Raw genomic sequence first — 24776 nt, forward strand, 5'->3', positions numbered from 1 at the left:
TATGAAAACAAAAAGTCTAAAACTCACTCCAAACTCATCACATTTGGATGCTTGATTGGGCTTGTGGTCCACATTCATTGACAAATAGTTCATCCAAATAAATGGTCATCAGATTAGGTCAATGTCAGCCAATGTTGGGGGTAACTTCTTCAGTAGCCTATGAGGCTGGATTTATTGCTGTAGTAACCATGACTGACCAGGAACATTTTTTCTCAACCTAACCTAGTTATTTTGTGCCTAAACTCGACCCAGGAAGCAACTCAAAGTGAAAGAGGGATGCTGGAAAGAGAACCTGACCAAGCATTCATGTGTGATGAGCCATGGGTGAGAATACACACAGACAGTAAATACATTTACACTTTAGATATGTAGCAATACTTTCAGTGGTTATTAGAATAAATGCAGTGTAAACAAAAGCACTTAGGTACTCAGTGTAGCAGGATATGTGACATCATAACTGCCACGTACAAGTTCATAATAAATCACAGGAACAGTTCCCACTGCCCTTTATAGTAGAGTTTAAGCATCCTGGGGTGCAGTCCTTCCTCCTGAGTCTACTGTGAAACAGCATTTTAAGTCTTTATTGAACATACAAAGCGGTGACCTCTGCTCGTCTTGCAGTCCCTGATTTGCCACTTTGCGCGTCTCCACACCAGCACGCACTGTTGCCTCCCTCTCATTTGGGACCGAGGCGGAGTCTTCCTCAGTGGTATAGCTGACAGGTCACGCCAGTCCCCACTCCCAGCGTCCTGCACCCTCTCTGTCATTCAGGCCTGACACAAGGAAAGACAACTCAGCATGTAGCATCTAGGCTGTGAATTTATGTAACTTCTTCTTTCAGACTGTACTAATACACTGCTATTGCTGATCACTTCCTGTATCTCACCATGTTACAGTGTAACTGCTAGCTAGTGTTTCCTTATGCATATTTACTGCCTCTTGAGCTAGTCTGATTTAATTAGGATTACCCTGATAATGTCACGACCTGGTGTTTAGTTCTGGTTTTGTTTCCCTTGTTTTGGGTTTTCCTCTTTATCCTGTGTCCCTAATATCTGTTAGGTTGTTGTTCTGTTCCCTGGGTTTCTGTTTTTGTGATGTTGTCTTGTCTTGTGCTTCCTGTTTTACTTTGGTAGTCCTGTCCTCCCTGTGCATTGTCTTGAGTTTTACTTCCTGTGGTTTCCCTCCTTGTTTGATTACCTGCACTGCCCTCATGTGTGTCACCTGTGTCTCGTTGTCTTCCCTGGCCCTTGTGTATTTAGTCTTTGTCTTCCCTGCACTCCCTGCCAGTTTGTCTTGTCGTTCTTGGTGTCTGTCTGTTTAGTTGTTTAGCCTAGTTTACCTTGCCACGCCATACCTTTTGAACCTGCCTCCCATGATTCTTTGTAAGTGACTTTGTTTTCGTCTTGGAGAGTTTTTTGCCATGCCAAGTGTGATTTTTAGTTTGCTTTGTTTGCCCTCCTGGCTTTAAATAAACAACTGCTTTTTTTGCCTTTTAACCTGCCTGTGTCCTGCGCATGAGTCCTCCCACCACTCAAACCCTGACAGATAAAGGAACGGACATCATTGTGTTATCCCCATTCATCTAGAAGCGCACAAACACACATCCAGGTTAGCCTAACTTCAAGATTTCTAAAGTTCAATCCATGGGACAGTTGTCATGCTTTGAAGTGAATGAGTTGCAGTTTAAAGGGTATATACTAATTGGATTAACTTCTAAATTCCAAATAACCTACCAATCCAGAATGATTTTCTTCCACTGAAGTCCCAAAGCCAGTCCATGTTGACTTTAGAGAGAACACTTGCAAGTGTTCCTTTATATCTGAAGAAAGGACAAAAAGCTGTGTTCATTTTTAAAGTTGAATTTATACCACCACCAACCAATTAAAATATTAGTGTGTAATTAGAGTGTACCTTTCCCTGCAGGCCCTGTTAGCTGTGCTCCATGTGGCCTTGGTCTCAGTAATGAGGATGTAGCAATGGCCCCCATGAAAGGTCCAGCCCTGAGGACACAACTGGGAACCCACCATCTGTATTTTGACAGTAAATTGTCAGACACGTCAACATTTGTAAAAATGGACAATTTCTCTGTGAAGATCCTTACAGAGTCCTGCCGGGTTTTATCCTTGATCCATCACTGTTTTATATGTTTATGTTAGAATTATCCATATGCAGATGACAGCTCTATATAGCTGGATCCCGATTACGTCACCCCTCATGTTGGTGTTACCACAGACTCTGATAATTTTTCTCTCATCTAATCTTTTCACTTGACCAGTGGTGGAGGAAGTACTGAAGCTTGGTACTTAAGTAAAAGTACAAATACCCAGCAAAATATATACTTAAGTAAAATTAGAAGTGCTACATCAACAATCCTACTTAAGTAAAAGTCTTAAGTACTTACTTTTAAATGTACTTAAAGTATTAAAAGTAAAAGTACTCACGCACCGAATATATATTATTGATTTCCATTGCAAAGGATATCTGAACAGGTTAAATAATCAAAGAAATCATTTAAAAGGTAGGGTAGGAGATTTTGAAATCTCAGTGAGAGTCAGCCAGATTTTGGAAGTAAACACACGGCCCTTTCTCTCGGAGCTCACCCCGAACCCACGCCTCCCAATCACATGGACGCTCATTACCTGAAGACGGTCTGTGACTTCGGCCATCATGCATGTACCTCTCTGGTGCGTGCAGAGCAGGAAGAGAGTAACAACCAGCCAGTACTCCACGCAGGGTCTTCCCGGAGGATTGGCTTTTTAGCGTTTTATAGCTTCCACAGATGATTCATATTCTTTGTTTAATGCGAAACTGCCTAACTAATTGGTTGCTATCGGATTGTAAAGAGAAGTTACACTAATTTAACAAAAAGTGCATCAGGATGTAATCTCCTACCCTACCTTTAAAATTAAAATTGACGATGTGTAGTTAATTCACATTTCCAGTACAGAAATCTTTAAAATGTACCCAGAACCAGCTATGGACAGGTTTGTGTGTCATGAGGCAGGCTGTGGGCATCAAGTGAACAGAGAGGCTGGTAAAAAAAATAGGCATTCACCAGTTTTACTGTGTAAGTATTCTTGCTTTAGATTAATGTAATGATTAATGGATGGATTTGTGTTAGCATACAGTAGCTAACCAGTTATAACTGAGCTAGTGCACCGTCATCATGATTAAGGCACATTAGAGAAACACAGCTCGCAGCATGACACCATCTTCATGTCTGACCTGACATCAGTCCAGCAGTATAGTCCAGCACAGCTGTATGAACACAACTGTATTCATAAATGTACTTGTAAAATTTGTAGTGGAGTAGAAAGTACAGATAATAGATTCAAAATGTAATGGAGTAAACGTATAAAGTATTATTTTTACTTAGGTATAAATACATACTTAAGTACAGTAATGAAGTACAAATACTTAGTTACATTCCACCACTGCTCTTCACAGACATTTACCATTTTGTGTAACTGAATACCTGATCAGTTGGTGCCCATGGTTTCCAGGAGACACCGTTGCAGTGAAAGAGCTGATTAGTGGTTTGGTTAAAATGCAGAAGTCCCATCAGTTCTGGCACACATGGCTTGGGGATGTAGGTCTCAGCTGTAGTCTATGGTCCACAGAATGGCACATGGAAATAATGGTACTTTTCCCTTTAAATGGAAAGAAATGAGCTCTTTATTTGTACTCACGTGTTGTTTAGTCGGTCTTTTTTGAGGTTTCAAAGCCTGTATTTGGGAATCCGGCTTGGTAAGCACTACTGACGCCTGCTGCTGTGACCCCATGCTGAGCACCCTGATGTTTGCCTTCCTGCCCTTCCTGGAAGGGGAAGTGTCATCCTCCACTTGCATTTGCATGATTCCATGATACTGTAATAGAAAAGACAGTGGAAACTGACTCTTTTGTTGACACTTGGATCAGCTGCTGTTGCTACTTACAGTGTAAACTACGTCTGTCTCATTGTGAAAAACTGATGAAGGTGCAATCTGAAAGACAAAACAAAGGTGTGATTAATAAGTCTGTGCTAAAAGGCAAAAAAAGAAATAAAATGTCTGAAATACTTACTGATTTTGGAGTGTCTAGAACTCGGACTTTCTTTTTTGAAAGACTTGCTCCTGGCCTCGAGATGCTGTCTCCACGGAACTGGATGGATCCATGCTGGGGATACAAGTCTGACCGGATCTCCGTCCCTCCAAGAACAGGAGCCTTCCGGTCCTCGATAAGCCTGCACTGCCCTGTAGTTAGGTTTTAATTTCTTTAGCTTCTAATGAGAAAAATCTAATGATACAAAAAATTATTATTATTATTATTTTCACCTCTTCCTGAGTCTCTGATGGTGACTTGAGCTCTGTTGATGCTGCCAAGCACTGTGCCTTCAGGAGAGACCAGCAGCACTTCAAATGTCTCATCAACCTCCTCAAGGTGGTCTCCAATAATCTCAGTTTGCCAGCTCCGCTTTGATACTCCTACACACAGTAAAATGTATTTATATTTATTTATTTATTTTATTTTAATTAAGCACTTTAACATAAGAAAACATTGATAATTGGACAGAGACGTACCTTCTGACCACAACTGATAAGGAAGGTGAACCTTAAAATTTAAAGCACCATACAAAATCTCTACCTAGTACATACCTGGATCAAACTGAATGAGGGAAGAAGGATTTATGAGGAAATCTTTTGCAGCTGCTGCAGTCACTTTGTTTACCTGTGTAAAGAAGCGTGTTACAGGAATCTTAGGATCTGCTAATATAATATATATAAGTATATATAATATAATATATATAATATATATAAGAGCTAATATAAATCTGTTATAGTAAAAAATGACTTGCACCTTAACAGTGACATATGACGACTCCGCCAAGTTCCCCTTTCGTTTGACACTCAGTGAAATAGTTCCCTGTTCCTCACAGACAGAGTAGTGAGGCTGAGACAGCTCCACAGTGGACCACCTGAATTCAAGTCTGAAATAAAAAAGGTCAACAATTGTAAAGATGTTGATGTCATGAACAATATGGGTGTATCACTCTTTTTCTTACATATGAGAGGGCCCTGTAATTCCCAGAGGATCGGACACTCTGAACTCCAGGCTGTCTGAGAGGGACTCCCTGTCCTGACTTATGATATAGACAATAGTTCTTTTGTTTAGCTCTGCCTGAGAGAAACGCTGTGGCACGAAACCTCCTGTAAAGGGCAAAGAGGAAGACTATTTTAAATTGAAGTGTAGATGTGAAGTGTAGAAACAAAAGTCTGTTCCACCTGTAGTAATGTTTTCCAAATAACCAAAGTAGGGTGGACGAATGATGCAGAACATGAGCTCCTCTTCTTTGCTGTTGGTGTCCTGAGCCTTCAGCTCTCGAGATGACAGAAAAATGCCATATCGGCCATCAGGTAACAGCTCTGCTTTCCAAAGAGGTAGCAGCTTTACAACCTCAGGGGCTGACTTATCCAAAGGTTTGATCTGAAATTATACACAGCTTGATGAAAAAGAACAGAAGACACACACAGAAAGAACAGTGAACACAACAGAGCACCCACTTGATTCTTCTGATGGAAAACTTGGCTTTAGATTTAACGACCATAACAAAGTTCTAAATCCCACCAATCACTGAATCGACATTCTTCTGCCATCCTGTTGCTGGCTTACATTTGTGTGAATTAGGCATAGGCGTCGCTACCATTATATCAGAGGGGGACGTGTCCCCCTCACATTTTAATACGGCCCGTTTGGAACCCCCCCCCCCCCTCCCCCCACCACATTTAGTGAGTAGGAAACTTTCGATTGCTTGTGAAACACTCCGTTCCACTTGGTTCATAAGAGAATAACCTCACCGCTGAAACCCACTCCATGTTTTCCTGGTTACCACAGCGCTGCAATACCGTTACTATAGTACGGACCTAACAAAGCCAGTGGCTTTCTTCGAGCGAGCGTAAAACACCGTAAAGAGAACCGTCAGTGCTGCTCGAAGCTGGAGGAGGTGACGTCAGTGTCATCCCACAAAGTCCAGCTCATGCTAAAGCCATACTGCTTTGTCACATGGCCCCAGGTGACGTTAGGTTGATGTTAAATCAACTTAGAAAAGTTGGGAGGAAGCTACTGTTTACTTTCAGTTACAGTAGACGGTATTATGTGTCTGACGACATGTTGCCTTTTCTGCTCCCTCCCCACACACAATGGACATGAGGAGATTCCTAACAAAGACACGGAGAGTTAGAGTTATTTTCAGCATTAACCCATATTGTAATAAGGCCAGGTTAGCCCCTGTTAGCCTGCTAGCTTCAGCCTCGCCTAGCCAGTGCACATAGCCACCTGCTCCTATTCTTATCAGCAAGAATAAAACACATGTGATGGACCGTCAGGACACAGTGGAGCATTATATGAACAGGGAAACACTGATGTAGCAGATAAGGCAGTGCGTAACACATCCACAAGGTTTGTTGTGAATTCAGCAGTTTTATAAGCAAATAAAAATAAAGACATGCATCTTTTTGTAAGTTAGTATTTTAGTGTTTCAGTATTATCTGCATTAAGCAGTTTGGTTCATTTTTCTATGGGATTTGCCAGTTTTTTGTCTCTGTAAATGAGATAAGGCCTTAGATATGGAGGCTGTTAGTGTAGTAGCACCAGTATGTTTGACAAAACTGTTGTTTCACTTGGAATTAGTTTCTGTTTGACACCCAGTTTTTGTTGAATCTGTCACTGAAATAGTCATTAAGTGTTTACTTCTGTAGGTAAAATAGTTTAACAACCTGTTAAAATCCACAGGAAATTGCAACTACTTCATATTATTATATTATATTTCATAATATACTGATGTACTTTTTTTCACACGCTCGTCTTGTCTGTGGACAGGATCTAGCTTGTTAACCTGCTTGTTGTTAATGTTGATTTTATTATTTGGCTAGTTTTTAGTTGTCCTGTGGATTTTTTTCTTTTCTTAACATTAGAGGTTACTTGGCACAGACCAATATTACAGCTGAGTGAAAGAGCGAATTCTGATTGTCCTTTTCTTGCACAATTCTCTGAATTGTGAAGGTGCTATATAGGAAAACATACATTTCCTGTGACTCAAACTATATACCTATTACCACCTACCTGAATAGCGAAGAACACAGACTCTGTATGTAACCGACCATCCAGCAGAAAACCTTGACGAGTGCTGTCAAAACCTGTAAAGGTGAATCGATCAATCTGTGACGGGCCCCCATCGTGTTTGTATGTCACATCCAACTCTTTAATGTCTCTCTGGGTGAAGTTTGAACCAGCTGTCAGGGTGGTACCAGCTACCAGCAGTCTGCCATACTGTGGAGGCTGCACGAGGACAAAGGTCAGGGCGCTGGGAGGAGTGTCAGGGTCAGACAAGGACAGACAGTCAGGACCCAGGATCATGGAAGAGCCCTGGGGGACAGTGAGGCCTTTGTTTGAGGACAGGGATGGCAGGACACGATCCACCATTTCCACACCGATCTCAAAGCTTCCGTTTCGGCTGGTCTTACCATTACTCACAACAAACCTGACAAAAAATACAGACAAACAGACCTGGTGTTAAGGTATCTGGCCTCAGAACTGTCTGAGTCTGTAGTGTAAAGAGCTCTATCTGCACGTACTGAAAGCTTTCGGTTTGCACGCTGGCACGGTTGTCATGAACATAGCCTACAAGATTTGCTGCTATGTCCATCTGGCTGAAGGTGGAGATGACCAGCCCCGGATGTTTGATGTACTCTATGTGTCCATGAGCAGGTGGGTTGGTGATGACATACTGAAGCTCCTCTGGCTTATCTGTACCATCTGTAGCTAGCAGCACATCTGTGGTTAGCACCACACGATCACCTCGACTGACATTCACTGGCTTCACAAAGATGGCGATACTTCCTGAAAAACACAATTGGGACATCATCAGTCACCAAAACAGTGTGCCAGTGCATGGAATATACAAGGCTCTCCAATAGGTTAATTCTTAGGAGGACTGGTGGAAGTATAGACATGCTGAACTCTCTACCAGGAGATCTGGGTTACATTCCCATCTTGTGTATCTATACTAAGAGAATCTTACATCCACTAATCTGTCAATCATATTATCTGTAAGAAGTCATATTTTGGCTCCCAAACACTAAGCATACAAACACTGGTTATGTGACCTAGCAGTCATGAGAGTGTCACAAGTCAATAATTTCTAACAAACCAAAGTCCCACTAAAAACACATACCCTTTTCAAGATCTTTCACAGAGATCTGAAACTGCTGCGGAGGTGATTGATTCTTTCCATCCAGCAAGTGGAAGACAAAGAAGTCCTGTGTCTTGCCAGCACTGATGCCCGTGTGTACGTAACGTAGAAGGTTCATGTCCACCATTTCCTGCGTACAGTTTCCCCCTGCTGTCACTGTCACCCAGTTCTGACTTTCCTGAGACGGGATTAGTCACAGTTAGGAGCACAGCACCTCCCTGTATCAGTTTTTCTTTAACTTGTTTTGTGGTATACTATGTAAAATGTCAATAAAATCCTTCCATTCCAGTGTTTACAGTCACAGCTCTTCAAGGTTCAGGGGAGATGGTCTTTTAACACCGTTTTGCCTCAGTAAAGATATAGAATTCCTGATTCCTCAAGAATTCACAACACGCTCTAAAACCCAAACAACTATGTAGTTGTAGCTAAAAATAACTTTACCCTTGAATGATATATGAAATGTAAGGGGTATATACAACATAAAGGTAAATTGTTAGGTTTGTTTCCCCCTTTTGATACTGCCGATAATGACAGTAACATGTATTTAATGTATGCTGGTGAATTTACCTCTGATTGGTTACAAAATATAATCAGGACAGATTATATTAGAGGACAACATACAAAGCTAGATAGCTTGCTAACATTGTAGTGAGATATTGGTCTTATACTTGCTGCAGCAGAAGCTGAAAACAAGGATGTTACTGCAAAATACATGGGCCCAAACACCAAAACAATGAGCCAAAAAAGCTGTGCAGAGCTGGGGGGAACTAGAAAATTCAAAATGGCGTTAGAAATAAATGTCACCTTTAAAGGAACAAGTCACCATTTTATGCAATCGGCAAGTTAGTAAGTTAACAAACACATTTTTGTGTCAATGCATGCATTGTCTTGGTCTGGCGGTGCAACCGTTAGCTTAGCTTAGCGTAGTAAATGAAATCCAGTCTATTCAACTGGCATGACATGAGCAAAAAACCCTTTTTTCCCTAACTACACTGTGTAACCTGTGTAAATACCAACAAGTATAAATGGCAATGCAAATTAACAGGAGGCAATTTTCTAGGCTGAAATAACTTGTGGCTATAATCTGACGACACACTGACACATGGGCACAAACATACCAAGCAGCTGTTCCTTCAAAAGCTTTATGTACCAACCTTAAGCTGAAGTAGTCCCTGTGTTGGAACACTCTCAAATATGTACATGACCTCTGAAGATGGAGTGTCACTGTCCTGTGCAAACAATGCAACACTGGATATTAGCCTGGCCTCCCCTGGTTCCAAGACCAGTCCATTGTTCCTGAAGGCCACAATAACAGAAAATGCACTTTCACACAGCCAGTTATATGGTGACTTGCATTAAATAGGAAGTCTGATGAAGTTATTGGTCTAACCTGACAATGTGAGGCTCCTCATCATTCACTGGCAACACTTTAACCATCACCTGTCTGTGAAGTTGGTGTCTGCCATCAGTCAGCTGGATGGTGAAACTGTCCTCCATATTCTCTGAGTCATCGTGCATGTACATCAGATCCATACCTGTGTGATAATGATGATATACATACACTGGCAAGTGTGATAATGTTCATAGGCCACTTTATAACCCAATCTAAAGGTACTTTGGGATCGCTTCAGTCAGGAGGAGAAGTCACAGTGGGAGGTCAGTTTAAAACCTTCAACTGCTGACCTATTTAGTGCACCCAAACTTTTCAGGTGCATTATGACAAATTATGACTACTGCTGAAGTACAAATGGAGGTCCCATTGTGCATTGTATATATGAGAGATTGGGGTTGAGATTATCTCTAATCTTCATTTAGTAAAATTCACGAAAAAAAGATTAATAGTTTAACATCAAAGTCATAAATGTACAAACACACATGGATAAAAAGAACAAATCTAATGTCTGAAATAAACTTGAAGGCTTACCTAAATTTACAACTTAAAGGTAGGGTAGGAGATTTTGAAAACTTAGTCAGCCAGATTTCGAAAGTAAACACACGCCTCTTTCTCTCAGAGCTCACCCCGAAGCCACTCCTCCCAATCACATGGACGTTGGCATTATGGCATTACCTGAAGACGAGCTGCGGTCTGTGACTTCGGCCATCATGCACGTACCTCTCTGGTGCGTGCAGAGCAGGAAGAGAGTGACAACCAGCCAGTAATCCGCGCAGGGTTGTCCCGGAGGATTGGCTGATGTTTTTAGCATTTTATAGCTTCCACAGATGATTCATATTCTTCGTTTTATGCGAAACTGCCTAACTAATTGGTTACTATCAGAATGTAAAGAGAAGTTAGACTAATTTAACAAAAAGTGCATCAGAATGAAATCTCCTACCCTACCTTTAAATGTCAGAAAATATCAAAAGTTTGCTGCTTATGTGAAAAAGTACCATTTATAAGATCTATCATGGTGAATTCGACCACAAGGGACAAGAGGTCGGCATTTCGCTTCTTGTTGATTTGTTCTCCACTTCTGTAGTTGATGATGCTGCCATGCTGAGGAGGTTTGAGCACACTGAACCGCAGAATGTTCTGGGGGACATCCAGATCCACTGCGTGCAACACTGTCAAGTCCAGCTGCCTCATCTCTCCTTCTTGTGCCTTATGACACAGGAAAATTGGTTAATGTTTGATCATATACAGTGATTTATGAGATTATAAAGACCTACTGTGATATTGTAAGCCACAAACTCTGGGATCTCATCGTTTGTTGGGTTAATAATGATGTAGAAAGGAACGTGGCCTGAACTGTGTTTGCCATCTGATACAGAGAGCATAAACTGGTCAGCAGTGGGCTCAATCCTCAGGTGCCGGGACTGTACATAGTTTACATGGCCATCCATGATGTCTTTGTATGAGAAAGAGGCTAGGGAAAAGAGAGACATGTGAAATGATTACTTTCTTTCACCTGTCTTATGATAATATCCAGTGTATCATGATGCTTACCTATGCTTATGCCTGTGTTGCTTTTCTCAAAGCCGGGACTGGGAAGGACATTTTCAATGTAGCCAAACTGGGGAGCAGAAATCAGACTGAGCACAAGCTCATCCAGGGCTGTGTCTATGTCAGAAGCTTTCAAATGAGACACAGTAATTGGAGCAGTTCCACCTTCATCCACCTTAAAGATGTCACCTGAAAACAAGGAGAGAAATCACGCCAGAGCAGTGGTTCTCACACCTTTTCTGTCATTCCTCACTTAAAAGAAAAAAGTGTCAAGCCCCACCTGTCTTTAAAAAGTAACAATATAGACCTATTTACTGAAATACCTAGTTCTAAACTTTACAAATACATATTTTTTTAGAAATAGTGTATTCTTTAGAAATAGTGTCTTCCAGCAGTTGAAAACAGAAAACACACATTGGTCTCTCCTCCACTCCGACCATCACCATCATTAATCTAAGAGCAAGTCTTGACCATGTCCTTCAGGCTGGCGCTGATTTGTGTGTGATTCTGTTTACACTGTTCCGCCATTATTAGCATGCCACCTAAACTCCCAGTTAATCCAAATGTAAGCAAAGAGGTGGACTACAAATGTAGCTTTTAGCATACGTTCAAGCAGGAAGACTCTGTTTCCCTTCAGTCACCATTTATCCCTATCCACTTCCTAATCTCTCTCCTTCTATCCCTCACTCCTCTGCTCCCCCTCTCTTCCGCTCTCTTAGTCAGGTGCTTAATAGAAAGCACCTCCCTCACCAATCAGCTGTCGCTTTCCATCCCTCTCCTGACCAATCACAGCTTAGCACGAAATTTAAAAGTCTTCGTCTCTTCTCCAGCTGTCTTCTGATCAAACCTGGCAACCCTCCTCCACCCCAAGCACCACCAGATCCATGCCAGTTAAGGCCTCCTATCTCCTGCCCTCCAGCTCTCCACCACCACCAGGTCTAGACCCCGGGGGGATCTTCTGATCCAGCAGCCTCTCCTCTTGCGTTTTCCCCCCTTTTCGGATGTGGTCTTCACGACGGGGTCTAGGACGCCAATGCACATTCAAACTTTGTACTTAATAAATCTTTCTCATTCAGTTCGCTGAGTCTCTCATGATTGAAGTGTAGCCGGCATAAGCAAGCTATTATGTAAGATGTAAGCTTGTGCTGTAGCTGCCTGTCACTCAAATCAGTCATTTTAAAGAGACAAAAGCTCCAGCAAAAAGGATTGTACTAAAATGTTGTCGTCTGTGTGCTGGGTAGACCTCCAAACTTTACTTACCAAGGGCAAAATCTACCTACATTTGGCACTTGATGGGTGTTAATTTTGTACCCTGGTTGCGACCCACCTGTCATGTTTGTTCCCCACTAGTAGTTAAACCCCTACACTTTAAGAACCTTGATGCTAGAACATTATGCTTTACAAACTTTTTCACTTTCTTTGTGGGAAATCACATTTAACAGCCCACCTGTAACCAGTGAAGGTGACTGGCTGTCAACAGGAAGCACTGTGATGTGGAGATCGTACACAGGCAGACTGTCCCGATGCTGAGCTGTGCCTCTGGTCCTGATGGGACTCCCTCCACTGCAGCATAAGGCTGACGTCGCTGTCTCTCCATCAGAGATGACAAAGGTGATGGTGTCATGGCGAGGAGTGAGGCCTATCTCTAATCCTGCAACCAAAATCGTAAAGACAGTATTTATTAAATACATGGTGAAATATTTGTCATTAGGCTCTTGTTTTTAGCTTTTGGAATAATAATTAATTCATTTCAGACAATTACAGCCTTACCACAGCCAACCATTCCATTTTTTTCTCAGGTTGTTATCAGAGTTTACAGTTTCCGGTGTCTACCTGTGTGTTTGTAGGTTATGATGCCTGCAGTAATGTCTGCCTGGATGAAGCGATCAACCACTACACCATTCCGCAGCACCACACCATGAAATGGCTGCCGGGCAATGAGAAAGGATAAGCTGGTGTTGTCACTGTCAGCGTCTGTAGCGTAGATATACTCTGCTGTGATGACTATTTCTTGTCCTTCCTCACAATTGAGAACTGGTTTCAAACCATCAGCTACTACTGGAACTTCATCATTAACAGGCATGACCTGAAATTATAAAGCAGGAATGATAAAGGTGCTATGTAATTTATCTTTACATGTACTTTTTTATTGAATGACAGATGTTACCTTCACTTGCAGAATAAAGCTGGCTGAATTGATACCATCTGTCGCTGTGAATTCAATGCTGTCCTCTGTAGTTTCTGAGCTGTCGTGATTGTACCTGCAGGGGAAATAAATAAAGCTTTGGTGAATCAATATGTATCAATAGGTAGCTTATTTTTTTAATAAGACAAGAATAAAACAAATAATAACACTGATCCAGAGAAAGTAATGCTTCAGGATGTCTGACCTAACTTTATGGCTGTTCATGTCATGCAGACTGAAGGCCTGGCCTGGTTTTAGTGGGAGACCATCTAGCTGCAGAGCCCCATGCTGTGGTTCAGTCTGAAGCTCAATATGCAGGGCTTCTTCTACAGAATCCACATCTGACAGCAGCACATGTTCAGGGCTGAGCCAGCACTCCCCTCCCTCGTCCACAGTCAGAGAGTTTGTGATAACCTGAAACGGAATGAATCCTTCTGATAAAATATATTTCCATAACAACAAAACAAATAAGATTTGGTCTTTTTTCTACTTGTGGTGGCTGGTTGTCCACTGGCATTATGGTGATGTTAAAGCAGATCCCTGTGATTGTTTTGCCCAGATGGTTGGTCACAGAGAGGACAAACTGGATATGTTGAGGGTAGGGACCAATGTCTGTTATTGGAGGCATATAGGCTACTTTCATGAAGTTCACTGCATGCTGAAAGGAGGATAACATGGATAAGTTTTGATTGGACCAAACAATATAGTCCTAAAACAATAAAAATAAAATGATGTACCTGTGTGAAGAGCCTCAGCACTGGTGCATCAGGGTCTTTGGTAAATTTGGGCGTGCTGTCGACCAGGAACAGACTCCCTGCATCTGGGCTGCTGCTGATTAATAAAACATCTCATGGCTCAGACAGAATGTTTACCTATAGTGTGTTTTCTGAAGGCAAGGATGCACTCACCTGTGAGGGCCAGTGTAGAAAGGTGGAGTAGTGATGGTAAATGTTAGCTCAATGTCTGTTGACTCCTGGTCCACAAAGTGCAGCTGTTGTCGTGTTATATGGACCACTTCTGTCTCTTTGACCACAAGACATCGAGTGGACCCAGGAACTTCTTTAGGTGGTTGGTCTGGAACAGGTTCTATATGCACCATCACCACCTTTAGACAATTAGAAGCCAATGAAGAAAATCTATATGAAATTTCATTGTAAGTTCTTTTTGTCTTGTTTTAGATTTTGATTAAGGTTAAGATTTACTTTATTAATCTAGTTTCTAATTTAGTCCAAGTTTGTGAGCACAGCTCTGACAGTCACAGATGAGTTATAGAGTCTGATGGCGGACGGCAGGAATGACTTCCTGTACCGCTCCTTAGAGCAGCGGGGCAGCAGGAGTCTGTTGCTGAAGCTGCTTCTCAGTCTGTCCACAGTGTTGTGGAGCTGGTGGTAGGGATTGTCCATGATTGACAGCAGTTTAGCCAGCACTCTTTCCCTCGCCACCTCCTCCAGGTTGGCAAGCTTAAAACCAACAACAGACCCTGCCTTTTTAATAAGTTTGTCCAGTCTGTTGGTGTCCTTTGCTTTAATGCCTGATCCCCAGAAAACCACAGCAAAGATGGTGCTCGCCATGACAGACTGGTAGAACATGTGGAGCATCCTGCTGCATACATTGAAGGACCTGAGTCTCCTCAGGAAGTACAGTCTACTCATGCCCTTCTTGTAGACAGCCTCAGTGTTTGTTGACCACTCCAGTTTATTGTCCAGTTGGACCCCCAGGAACTTGTACGATGAGACTATGTCCACATCTTTAGGGTGGCGAGGAAAAAAAATTATTATGTCTCGATGGTATTCAAATTTTTTAGTCTAGTTTGCAAACTAGATAAAAAAGGTCAGATTATGGTGATTTAGTTTCTTCGGGCAGGTTTTGTGTCAGTACCTCTGACAGTCAGCCGTCCATGCTGCAGGCCAGGGTGATGCAGACTAAAGAGGGCGGGGGCTTATCCCTGCTGTAGTCCACCACCATCTCCTTTGTCTTGGCCACGTTCAGCTGCAGGTGACTCCCCCCACACCACCTGACAAAACACTCCACAAGGCACCTGTACTCATCCTCCCGTCTGTTCTCCACACAACTAACTATGGCTGTGTCATCCAAGTACTTCTGAAGGTGACACAACTCAGAGCAGTACTGGAGGTCAGCTGTGTAGGTGATGAATAGAAAGGGAGACAGCACAGTTCCTTGTCCAACCCCAGTATTGCTGGTCAGGGTGTCAGACACACAGCTCACAGCCTGTCAGGTAGTCCTCAATCCACAAGACCAGGGGAGCATCTTCTCTAACTTAGTCCTATCCAGTCTCGGCTGGATAGTTTAATGCAGGATGATTTAATGCAGGAAAGAGCTACTGGACATGATATAAGGCAGAAATCTGGAATCCTTGTCTATGGATTTTTAGGGTATGCTAGCAACATGGCTATATAGACTGTTTAACTCCCAGGCCATCATTAAGACCCTCGATTTTAGTAGCATGTTAGCTAAGCTGTTGTGCCAGATGGTGGGTCAGAACTCAAGGCCTGTGGGCAAAATTCCGGCCCACTGCGATGTTCTACCCGCACCACAATATCTACATATACACACTAAATAAAACCACAGTCATACTAATACAAATTATTTATTTTGTGCAGCAAACATAACAGCGAAGAATATGGTGGAAACAAACCTGCCTGCTGTGCAAAAAAAATCATCAAAAATCGTCATCCTTAAGGAAAATAATCTCAAGTGTGATTACTCGACTAAACACAGAGAACAGAAGGATCAGGGAGACAAGAGGAGAAACAACGCACAGTACAGAGTACCAATAATAGTGAGTGATAACTGCAACTTCAAATCCAGTACATCCTGGTTAGGGCTACTCTTTGGTGTTTATCCAAAGAGGTAGAGAATGAGAGATAGTTGTATGCATTTACGCACATGGCACAGCAGCATGTGGCCTCCTGTCAATTTGAGTTTGAAATCCCCGATATACCTTCTTTGGTATGCATAGATGAAGATTAATGTTTCTAACTCCAGAGTATGTTTCTATTTTACTGTTAACTGTTACTGCTACCCACCTGAGGCTCTGACAGGTTCGGGGGATCATGGAAATCTGACAACACCACCTCAAAGGAATCATGGAACACCTTGTTTCCAAGATGTCGATAGTAAACAATAGATTGTGCCAGGTCCTTCTGCAGAAAGTGGCTAACAGGGTATCCTGGATTATATAAATAGAAGCATAGCACTGTGTGGTTAATACAGAATGAAACAAAAGTAAAAAGTAATTAGATCCATTCTCCTGACCTGTGAGCCCTTGTCCTGGGATTTTCATGACCTCTCCTGCCTGTGGAGGACGTGTGATGTTGAAAAGGATGTAATCATCACTGGAGTCCATGTCTGAGGCTTGCAGGGTGCAACCCCTCAGCAGAGCCATCTGGCCCTCAGAAACCTCTAGAAGCATGTTGGCGATGAGGAAAGGTGGGCTGTCGTCTTTAGCAAGGATCTTGATGAGGAATTTGTGTCGGGTCTGGTGGCGGCCATCGGTAATGCGGAAGATAATGAAGTCTTTTGTGGAGTCGCTGTCATCATGATGATAGCGGACTACGCCTGCTCGGATGTCCCTGATTGTGAACATGAAGCCTTTGCCACCTAGTATACACATAAGCGAGGAAAAAAAATTATTATGTCTCGATGGTATTCAAATTTTTTAGTCTAGTTTGCAAACTAGATAAAAAAGGTCAGATTATGGTGATTTAGTTTCTTCGGGCAGGTTTTGTGTCAGTACCTCTGACAGTCAGCCGTCCATGCTGCAGGCCATCCACAGTGATGATGCGTACAGCATTCAGATTGTCGTTATCCACAATCTGGAGCTGCTCCCATGTTATTGGGCGACTCTGACCTTCTAACAAACTAAGACCTACAGTACAAAACAAAATGGGGTTAGAGAAGGTACACTTAGCTAGGTTATACTGTGTATAATATGTGGCTTGCTAGGATTATGGAACCACTATGTAGCATTAAGCGTTGTGCTCAACCATGTATTTATAAATCAAGGATGTCATTTTTGCTTGCCATAACATCACCTACAATGAACTTCCCATAAGTGAGCAGGCACTAGTGAGTGAATGGGTGATTAAAGACACAGCAACAGTGTTTGGATATAGAGTTAGCTCATCTGACACAAAAAAGGTAGCATTTATTTGTACAGTGGTGTATTTTCGGGAAATAAAAATAAATGTTCAGTATTCATGCTCTTTGTATTTAGTCCAGCTTTGGTCTCCACTCTCTCCTGGGACATCATCTTCTAAATGTTGAACTTTTCTTCCTAATGAGCCGAGTCCCTCTTAAGGTTTCTTCCCATTAAGCAAATTGCTAAGTTGTAGTCAACTATTGCATATGAATATGCTAACATACCCATGTTCCAGGACACTCTGGGTGCATTTGTGTCTGCATTTCGTACAGACATGTGGACAGTCATCAGCTGGCTCATCTCAAAGAAAAAATCGTGAACCTCAAATTCCACCTGTATAGAAAAAACTGCAGTGATAACACATAGGCTGTTGGTTGGTTTAGTGCAAATATACATATCAAAAAGGGTTGTGCTACCTCGTAATTCCTACGCTGGGTATGTGAGGAGTTTGGTGGTTGATACCCAATAAGCATGTCATTCAGATCAAGCCATGTAAAGGAGCAGATGGGGCGAGTGTGATCTGACAGATGGGTGATAAAGCCTTCTGCAGGAGGTTTGGTGATGTTGAAAACTAAAAGCTGTTTGGGAGTCTCTTCATCTTCGGCATCTACTGTCGCAGTGGAGAGTGGTGTGAGGATGAACTGGTCTACCTCAAGGATAAACATAGACATGAAGGATGGTTTGGGAGGCTGGTTGGGCATTGCACCGACTATCCGCACTGGAATCCAGGCCTGTTCAGACTACAACATGGTATAGGAAGTGTTTTTTTAAATTGAACCCATACAAGAAAATGTATGTCAGGCATAAGCACAGTGTCATAGATATATGCTAACCTGATATATGCTGCCACTCCGGGTGTCCTTGAGGTCCAATCTGATTGCAATATAGTCTATTTCTGGAGATGGAGGGTCTATGTGCTGATATTTTAGCCCCATCATCAGGAAGTCATCACAGGGAATTTTGGTGAACTTCACCAGCTTCAAACCCTTCAGGCAGTCTTCAGTTTTACACATTGCTTTCTCTTTATTATCTGAACAATGACACAAGCGTGCAGAGGTATAAAACCTTTCAGACGCATCTATGTCAACCTTACAGAGATGTATACTCATGCACAAATAACAACAATGGTTTCAGAACAGATTATGATGCTAACGTGTTTCTTAACTAGTCTTTCCTTCATATTTTATGCATTAACTTACAGATCTGCTAATACAGCGCTACATAAACACCAGTTCTTTTCATCAGTGGTATGATCTAGTTGGCTACAGCCATTGGGACCCAATGGTCAGTTAGTATGGTTTGTATGGTCTGCCGTAGGTCCCCCAGTGTGAGCATCCAGTGGCAGTTGTGGCCAGAGATGAGAGATAATACATATCTAAAGCACTTGTTCCAGCTGATCTATTATAATCACCTTAATAAGAATTCAGGATTTCATAGCTTACCAAGCTGCTGACGGAGGTGAATAAAGCTCTCCGGCTCGTCCCCTCTCTTTGTGGCTTTTTCCAGCTCCCCAGTGACCAGTTGCCCGTGGGCTGGCAGGTGGGTATTTTGGATACTGATGTGGATGCTGCATTCCATGCTAGACCTTCTTTCATAGTGAAAGGACACCACATTGCCGTCGACAGTATTAGAGAGGCTGTAGAATTCAGGCACCTCCAGAGATTTGGGGCCCAGCCTGATGATGCTGCATTCAGGTTCCATAATCTCCACATGGAGGGTAAACACCTCCATATATGACTTTGTCTCGGTTAACCTAGACAAACATTTTTTTAAATAATTAGACTTTCCACTAAACAAACTCACTCTGTCTGTATTAAATACTTATCCAGCATTTGTACCTGTACAAACGAAGCTTGACTGTGTCCTCCTTTAACAATGGACAGCCATTGTGGACATACTTCACCTCATCAGCCAGATAATGGCAATTAAACACCTAAAGAAAATAATGCAACACATCTATAAAGTCAGTATCATGACAGACAAACATAAACATAAACATATGGTGGAATAACAGGAAACTAAAGTACTGCTCATGTTCATATAAGTAAACAAAGTAAGTCAACTACTGTATTACAGTACAGCAGAAGCAGAGATTGCTGTGTTGAAGTACATTCATAGATTACTATAGCAGAGGACCTATATGCTAGCTGGTTTAACTCAAAGTAAACTCCTCCAACAGATAGGGACACTAAGCAGATGACTGTATCCGTCAGCAGAGAGTTATTAGACAGGAGACGGCCTGTCTGCCTGAAAAACAAAAGAAGAAGAAAAAAAAAAGAACTTTCCTCTAGACTCTCAACCTTAACTCTGGGAATATTTAAATGTAATGTGCTGACATATTTACACAGTATTTTTTTAAGAATCTGGTAGGAAATAGAAATAATAGAATCTGCCTGTCTAAAAGGGAAAACAAATAAAAAAACTGAGTTGTCATCATTACAACAGATGATGACATGTGATATATGGTTTCCTACATGTTAGCTGTCAGACAGTGTTATGGAAGTGTAATGTATGCCCTGAAACTATACAGCCATGTTTTAGTGCTCATGGTAACATGCAGGTTTTTATAGAAAGGGGGATTTTTTTTTCACTACCTCAGGCATGAGTTTTCCCACACGTTGAGTTATGGGCTCATTTAAAACCACCTCCACCTTGCACGCATCCTTCTGCTGTGGAATAAGGAACTTCAGGTCCCCCTCCTGCAGGTAGGACGACTGACCCCGTTTCACCTTTAAACCCTTGTTAACTTTCACCAGAGACCCGGCAGATGAGCAGATCAGTCCCAGCAGGATTGGAAGCAGTGTCCAGGACAGCATTTGACCCTGTGAGACCATCACTGTCAGCCACAGCCTACACGGCCTGTCGGTGCTCAGGTCCACACAGACAAAGGGTCAAAAGTCAGAGACTTGGTAAAGCATAGGATGGTTTTCCTCTTAAGAAGATCCAATTTCCTCTGTGTGCATGATGAGCATGCTGCATGTGGCTATGGGTTTTTACCAGGTCACATGATCCTTCAGTAGCTGTAAAAAAAAGTGTCAACAAGTCATATTTTGGCTAGCAGGTTAGCATGAACATTTTAGAGCCACATTTATGATGTTACTAACATGCCAAATTAACAATAATTTATAGCTGTATTGTATTTTCTGACATTTAAATGACACATGTGTAAGAAAAAATGCTAATTTACATTTAGAATATTATTTTAAACTGTCTTTTGGACAATTTAAAGCTATTTACAAGAAAAAAAATGAAAAAAATGTTTTCTTGTAGATGTATTTTAGATGTACTTTATTTATGGCCATTGTAATATTTAAGACTTTACTAACATTAACAATAAAGGGCTGACCATTTATTTTACATCATAGAGAACAGCTAACATCAATGGTATTGCATGTGTTAAAATCTGTGTCTGTCTGATTTGCTTACTCTTGAGATTATCTCATCTTTACTTCCATCATAACTTTTCAGCAAACAATGTCATTAGATGAGACTTCTGAACAAGCAGCGATATGAACACACAGACCAACACTGGTGTTTAATAGTACCTGGAGTTTTTGTAATTATAAGTCAGGAAATAGCAATAGTGGGAATTTTTATTCAGCTTCAGGCATGTTCCACATCTTGTTTTGTTACTGCTCAGCAAGGAAATATCTTCACTATAAACAAATGTTGGCTTTACCCTGAAGCTAAACACTCCTATAATGACATGATGTTTGTCAGTGACCTCTGACCTCTGACATGTTACACCCAACATGGGATTCACAAGACTCGTCTTTAAAGCAGGAAGGAACAAACTTCCTATAATTAAGTGGGCCTAAAATGTTATGTTTAAAACCACTTCCCTACTTCTACAGACTGTTTGTTTTTATTCTATTTTCTGTGGATCAGTTTCCTGCTGCTCCTTTCTCTGCAGGGATCAATAATGTTGTATCTTATCTGCTCTTGATCTTCTCAGGACATTTGCTGGAGCTGTTCTGTATCTGAAAACAGGCTTCAGGTGTCATCCTGCTGCATTCCTTCATCACTTGCCTGGGACACATATCCCAGACCTCACACAGAAAGCGCCTTATAATCAGCCTGCATTGGGGAACATGTTATAGCCTGTCCCTCTGAACAATGCATGTGTTTAGGAAGCAGCAAAGATCATGTTCAGGGAGACACCGAATGGGATTCCACATGGTCATATCCAATTCAGACCGAACTGTGTTTACAATTCATGTACATGTACTAATTCACCTCTGGGATGACTGTGAGCTAGATTATCACCAAACCTCAGTACTATGTGTGAGATAGAAAGCAAACCAAAGTCCAACTGCATGGCTTGACAGATTACATTTCAGGAGATATCACTGACTCCAGCACTGTCGCACTAAATCACTTGCTAATAATCCCAGTGTGACAACACAAAGACTTTCGAGATGTGTCTCGGACAGCCCACTGACTCATGTGAGTCCCAGTGGGAGGCTGCAGATGGGAGTGCTGGGAAAGGTCCCAATTTTAAGCTGCCTGGAGCACACTGAGGGTTCCTGATCCTTCTTCCTGTTTTGGCAAAGCGTCACATTACAGTCTCTATACATCAACAAGATGCATCCAGCCATGCCAAGCTATTTCCTGAAGCAAGGACAAGTACAGACCACCAACCACAACTTGACTTAACCTTGCGTGTCAGGAGTGAGCTGTTTTTTCTGCTGACATGTCAATCATGAGGACCCTCAGCATCTGCTGAGAGTCAAAGCCAGCAGGGCTAATGACAGGCTTCATTTACATTCCATTGTTAAACTCACAGTAGTACAACATGCACTCCTTAATCTAAACAAAACACCGGTGCTGGAGCACCACTCTCTCCAGCTGATTCACACCCTCTGTACTCACAAAGCCTGGCCAGTCGTAATAAATGTAAAATCTCATCTGATCTTTTCGGCAGTTACTTGCAATTTACCTGCTTCTATTTAAAAAAAGGGATTTGTTGAATAGTAAATCCATTTGTCTATTAGTATCCAAGTACAATGTAGTCATCTTAAATATAATAATAATATACAGTAAAAGAGAACATTTTGAATGCTAATGAACATTTTGAATGCTAATATCCAAAACCAATTAGCCTGTTACAGCACAGTTGGCAAAATAAATACTTTTGCCAGTGCAAGAAAGATATCTTCCAATGCTATTGAGGTGTTTGTGTGCTAGTACTTTGCCAACTGACAAAATCATCAAGAGTTAGCTTACAAGCTTATCTGACATTTTCCACCATTTTATTAACCAAATGTGTGCTCCCTTTTCTTGTACTCTGGGTGAGCCTTCTGCTCACTGATAACCACTATGCTACCAGTAGCATGGAATGATTTTTAAACTACAGCGAACGTAGTAATTGAAAATTCCAAACTTTCAAAGCTCGTGATTGAGAGCCAAAATATCTAATGTAAGGACACTGCCATCTTGAAGCCTGAATCTGTGTAGTAAAGGTCAAGAGGTGAAGCTGCAGTGTGGCTGTTCCACCAAAGCACTCTGTGTTAAGAACTGTGTTAATTACTGGACTATAACATTACAGTGGCACAAGAGAAGAAAAGTTATAGAATATTAGGTGTGAAAATCTTGGTATTAGCTTGATTCATTAGCCAACATAGCTGTTACAGCTACTAGAGTAAGTAAGGCTTCCTTCACACTATAACCAGCCCTTCCTTCTTTCTGTCCTTGACTAGTGATGGACCCCAAAAAAGCAGCTGTGTAGGAATGGGATGTGTCATGTAACAAGTGGCTCTGCTCCACAGCTGGGAATGCCGGTTACATCCACTCACAGCATCTTCTAATCTTAATAATGACAGGGTCCTTAGCAGGCAGAAATTTTCAAAGAAAGATGAGCTATTCCGCTGAAAACACACACAATGAGCGGCTAACATTTGGCCTTTGTCCAACACTGTGAGGATCAAGTTTTCTCAAATACTCCCTAACTGCAAGTAGGAGAAACAGTGTGTCAGATATATAGGTGAGAGGCTAGAACACAAGAGAACATTTTCTGCTGGTTTTAGGTGATTTCCCCATTATATGCACCACTGCTGATGATGGCGGGCAAGTGTATATTAAATTCAATGCATATATCTACTTTGAAAAGAAGAAACATACAAACATTAAGGGACAAAAATATCACCTTTTAAATGAAGACATGTTCTTACCTGAAGGACTTCTCGTCTACCTGTCTTCTCTCCTCTGCTTTTAACAGAAACTACCTCATTGACAGAATCTGGCTCACTTTTTAGCAGCAGACTCCACCCCTGGCAGAGTGAGATAAGTAGAGAAAGACAGAGAGAGGGAGGGCAGGAAAAACGGATTGACTCAGGACGCCTTCCTCCTCTTGTTGCTGCGCTGGAATCAGTAATCGGAGCAGAAAAACCAAACAAACACTGAGATCAAAGTAGTGTCCAAAGTGCCTGCTGGTTTGTCATTACTGACCAGACGTAGGCAGAAGATGAAAGGCTAAATAGAACACCTAAGGAGAGAAACAGAGTAACAGATTACACACACAGCACAAAAGAGGTGTAGATAACAAGCAGCAGCATTTTGCCACAAATGTCTGTACCCCAAAAAGTACTGGCTGATTACATATGAACTGATTACTTTGTTAAAGTAAAAGGTAAAACTAGAAGCAGGTAAAGGCACGGTCCAAAAACAGGCAAGATGCAAAAGACAAGAAGTAACAACTAAAACAGTGACAGCACTAAGCCCTATATCTGCAAGAGTAATGAATCAGGTGGTTGAATTGTGATGCAGAGGAATTCTATATGGAAAACCTCCCACTGTCTGATTGTCCTGTTCCATAGGGTATGAGTGAGAGTCCAGAATAAACAGAGTCCTCCTAGGGAACCCAAAGTTGTACAATTCATGGGTTAAAAACTGCACAACAACCTCTGGGGCTGAGACATGAAGCCCTTGCAAAAATTGCAAAATTAAGGTATATTTTTAGTATGCTTTTAGTACAGTAAAGTCAAGCTGCCTAGAAGCATATGGCTCCTTCAAATATTTAAGCAAAATGTTTGAATTTCTCATGTCATAAGTGATTTAAGCTATTTTACAGCTAGGTGTGACTACAAACCATTTCAATCATGAGAGACTCAGCGAACTGAATGAGAAAGATTTATTAAGTACAAAGTTTGAATGTGCATTGGCGTCCTAGACCCCATCGTGAAGACCACATCCGGAAAGGGGGGAAAACGCAAGAGGAGAGGCTGCTGGATCATAAGATCCCCCCCGGGGTCTAGACCTGGTG

At 41.8% G+C, this 24776-nt stretch overlaps 1 protein-coding gene across 1 annotated transcript; it reads right to left on the minus strand.

The window, feature by feature from the left end:
* On the minus strand, nucleotides 1-23794 carry frem1a (Fras1 related extracellular matrix 1a). Its single transcript, XM_028407207.1, has 37 exons — nucleotides 23686-23794; nucleotides 20110-20535; nucleotides 19354-19448; nucleotides 18958-19268; nucleotides 18349-18545; nucleotides 17932-18255; nucleotides 17740-17848; nucleotides 17111-17242; nucleotides 16630-16974; nucleotides 16401-16543; nucleotides 14262-14458; nucleotides 14091-14181; nucleotides 13844-14011; nucleotides 13559-13767; nucleotides 13336-13429; nucleotides 13002-13254; nucleotides 12616-12819; nucleotides 11172-11357; nucleotides 10895-11091; nucleotides 10616-10826; nucleotides 9618-9762; nucleotides 9382-9523; nucleotides 8210-8405; nucleotides 7611-7875; nucleotides 7099-7516; nucleotides 5262-5463; nucleotides 5042-5186; nucleotides 4837-4966; nucleotides 4635-4707; nucleotides 4314-4463; nucleotides 4063-4232; nucleotides 3936-3983; nucleotides 3690-3866; nucleotides 3476-3607; nucleotides 1912-2027; nucleotides 1734-1819; nucleotides 1-773 (listed from the first exon to the last, which is right to left on the minus strand). Exons 2-37 carry the CDS (start codon nucleotides 20347-20349, stop codon nucleotides 724-726), a joined length of 6351 nt encoding a protein of 2116 aa, XP_028263008.1. The 5' UTR covers nucleotides 20350-20535; nucleotides 23686-23794; the 3' UTR covers nucleotides 1-723.
* Between the last annotated feature and the right edge of the window lie 982 nt (nucleotides 23795-24776).

This window comes from Parambassis ranga, chromosome 5 (genome assembly GCF_900634625.1).
Source record: "Parambassis ranga chromosome 5, fParRan2.1, whole genome shotgun sequence".
Lineage (NCBI taxonomy): Eukaryota > Metazoa > Chordata > Actinopteri > Ambassidae > Parambassis > Parambassis ranga.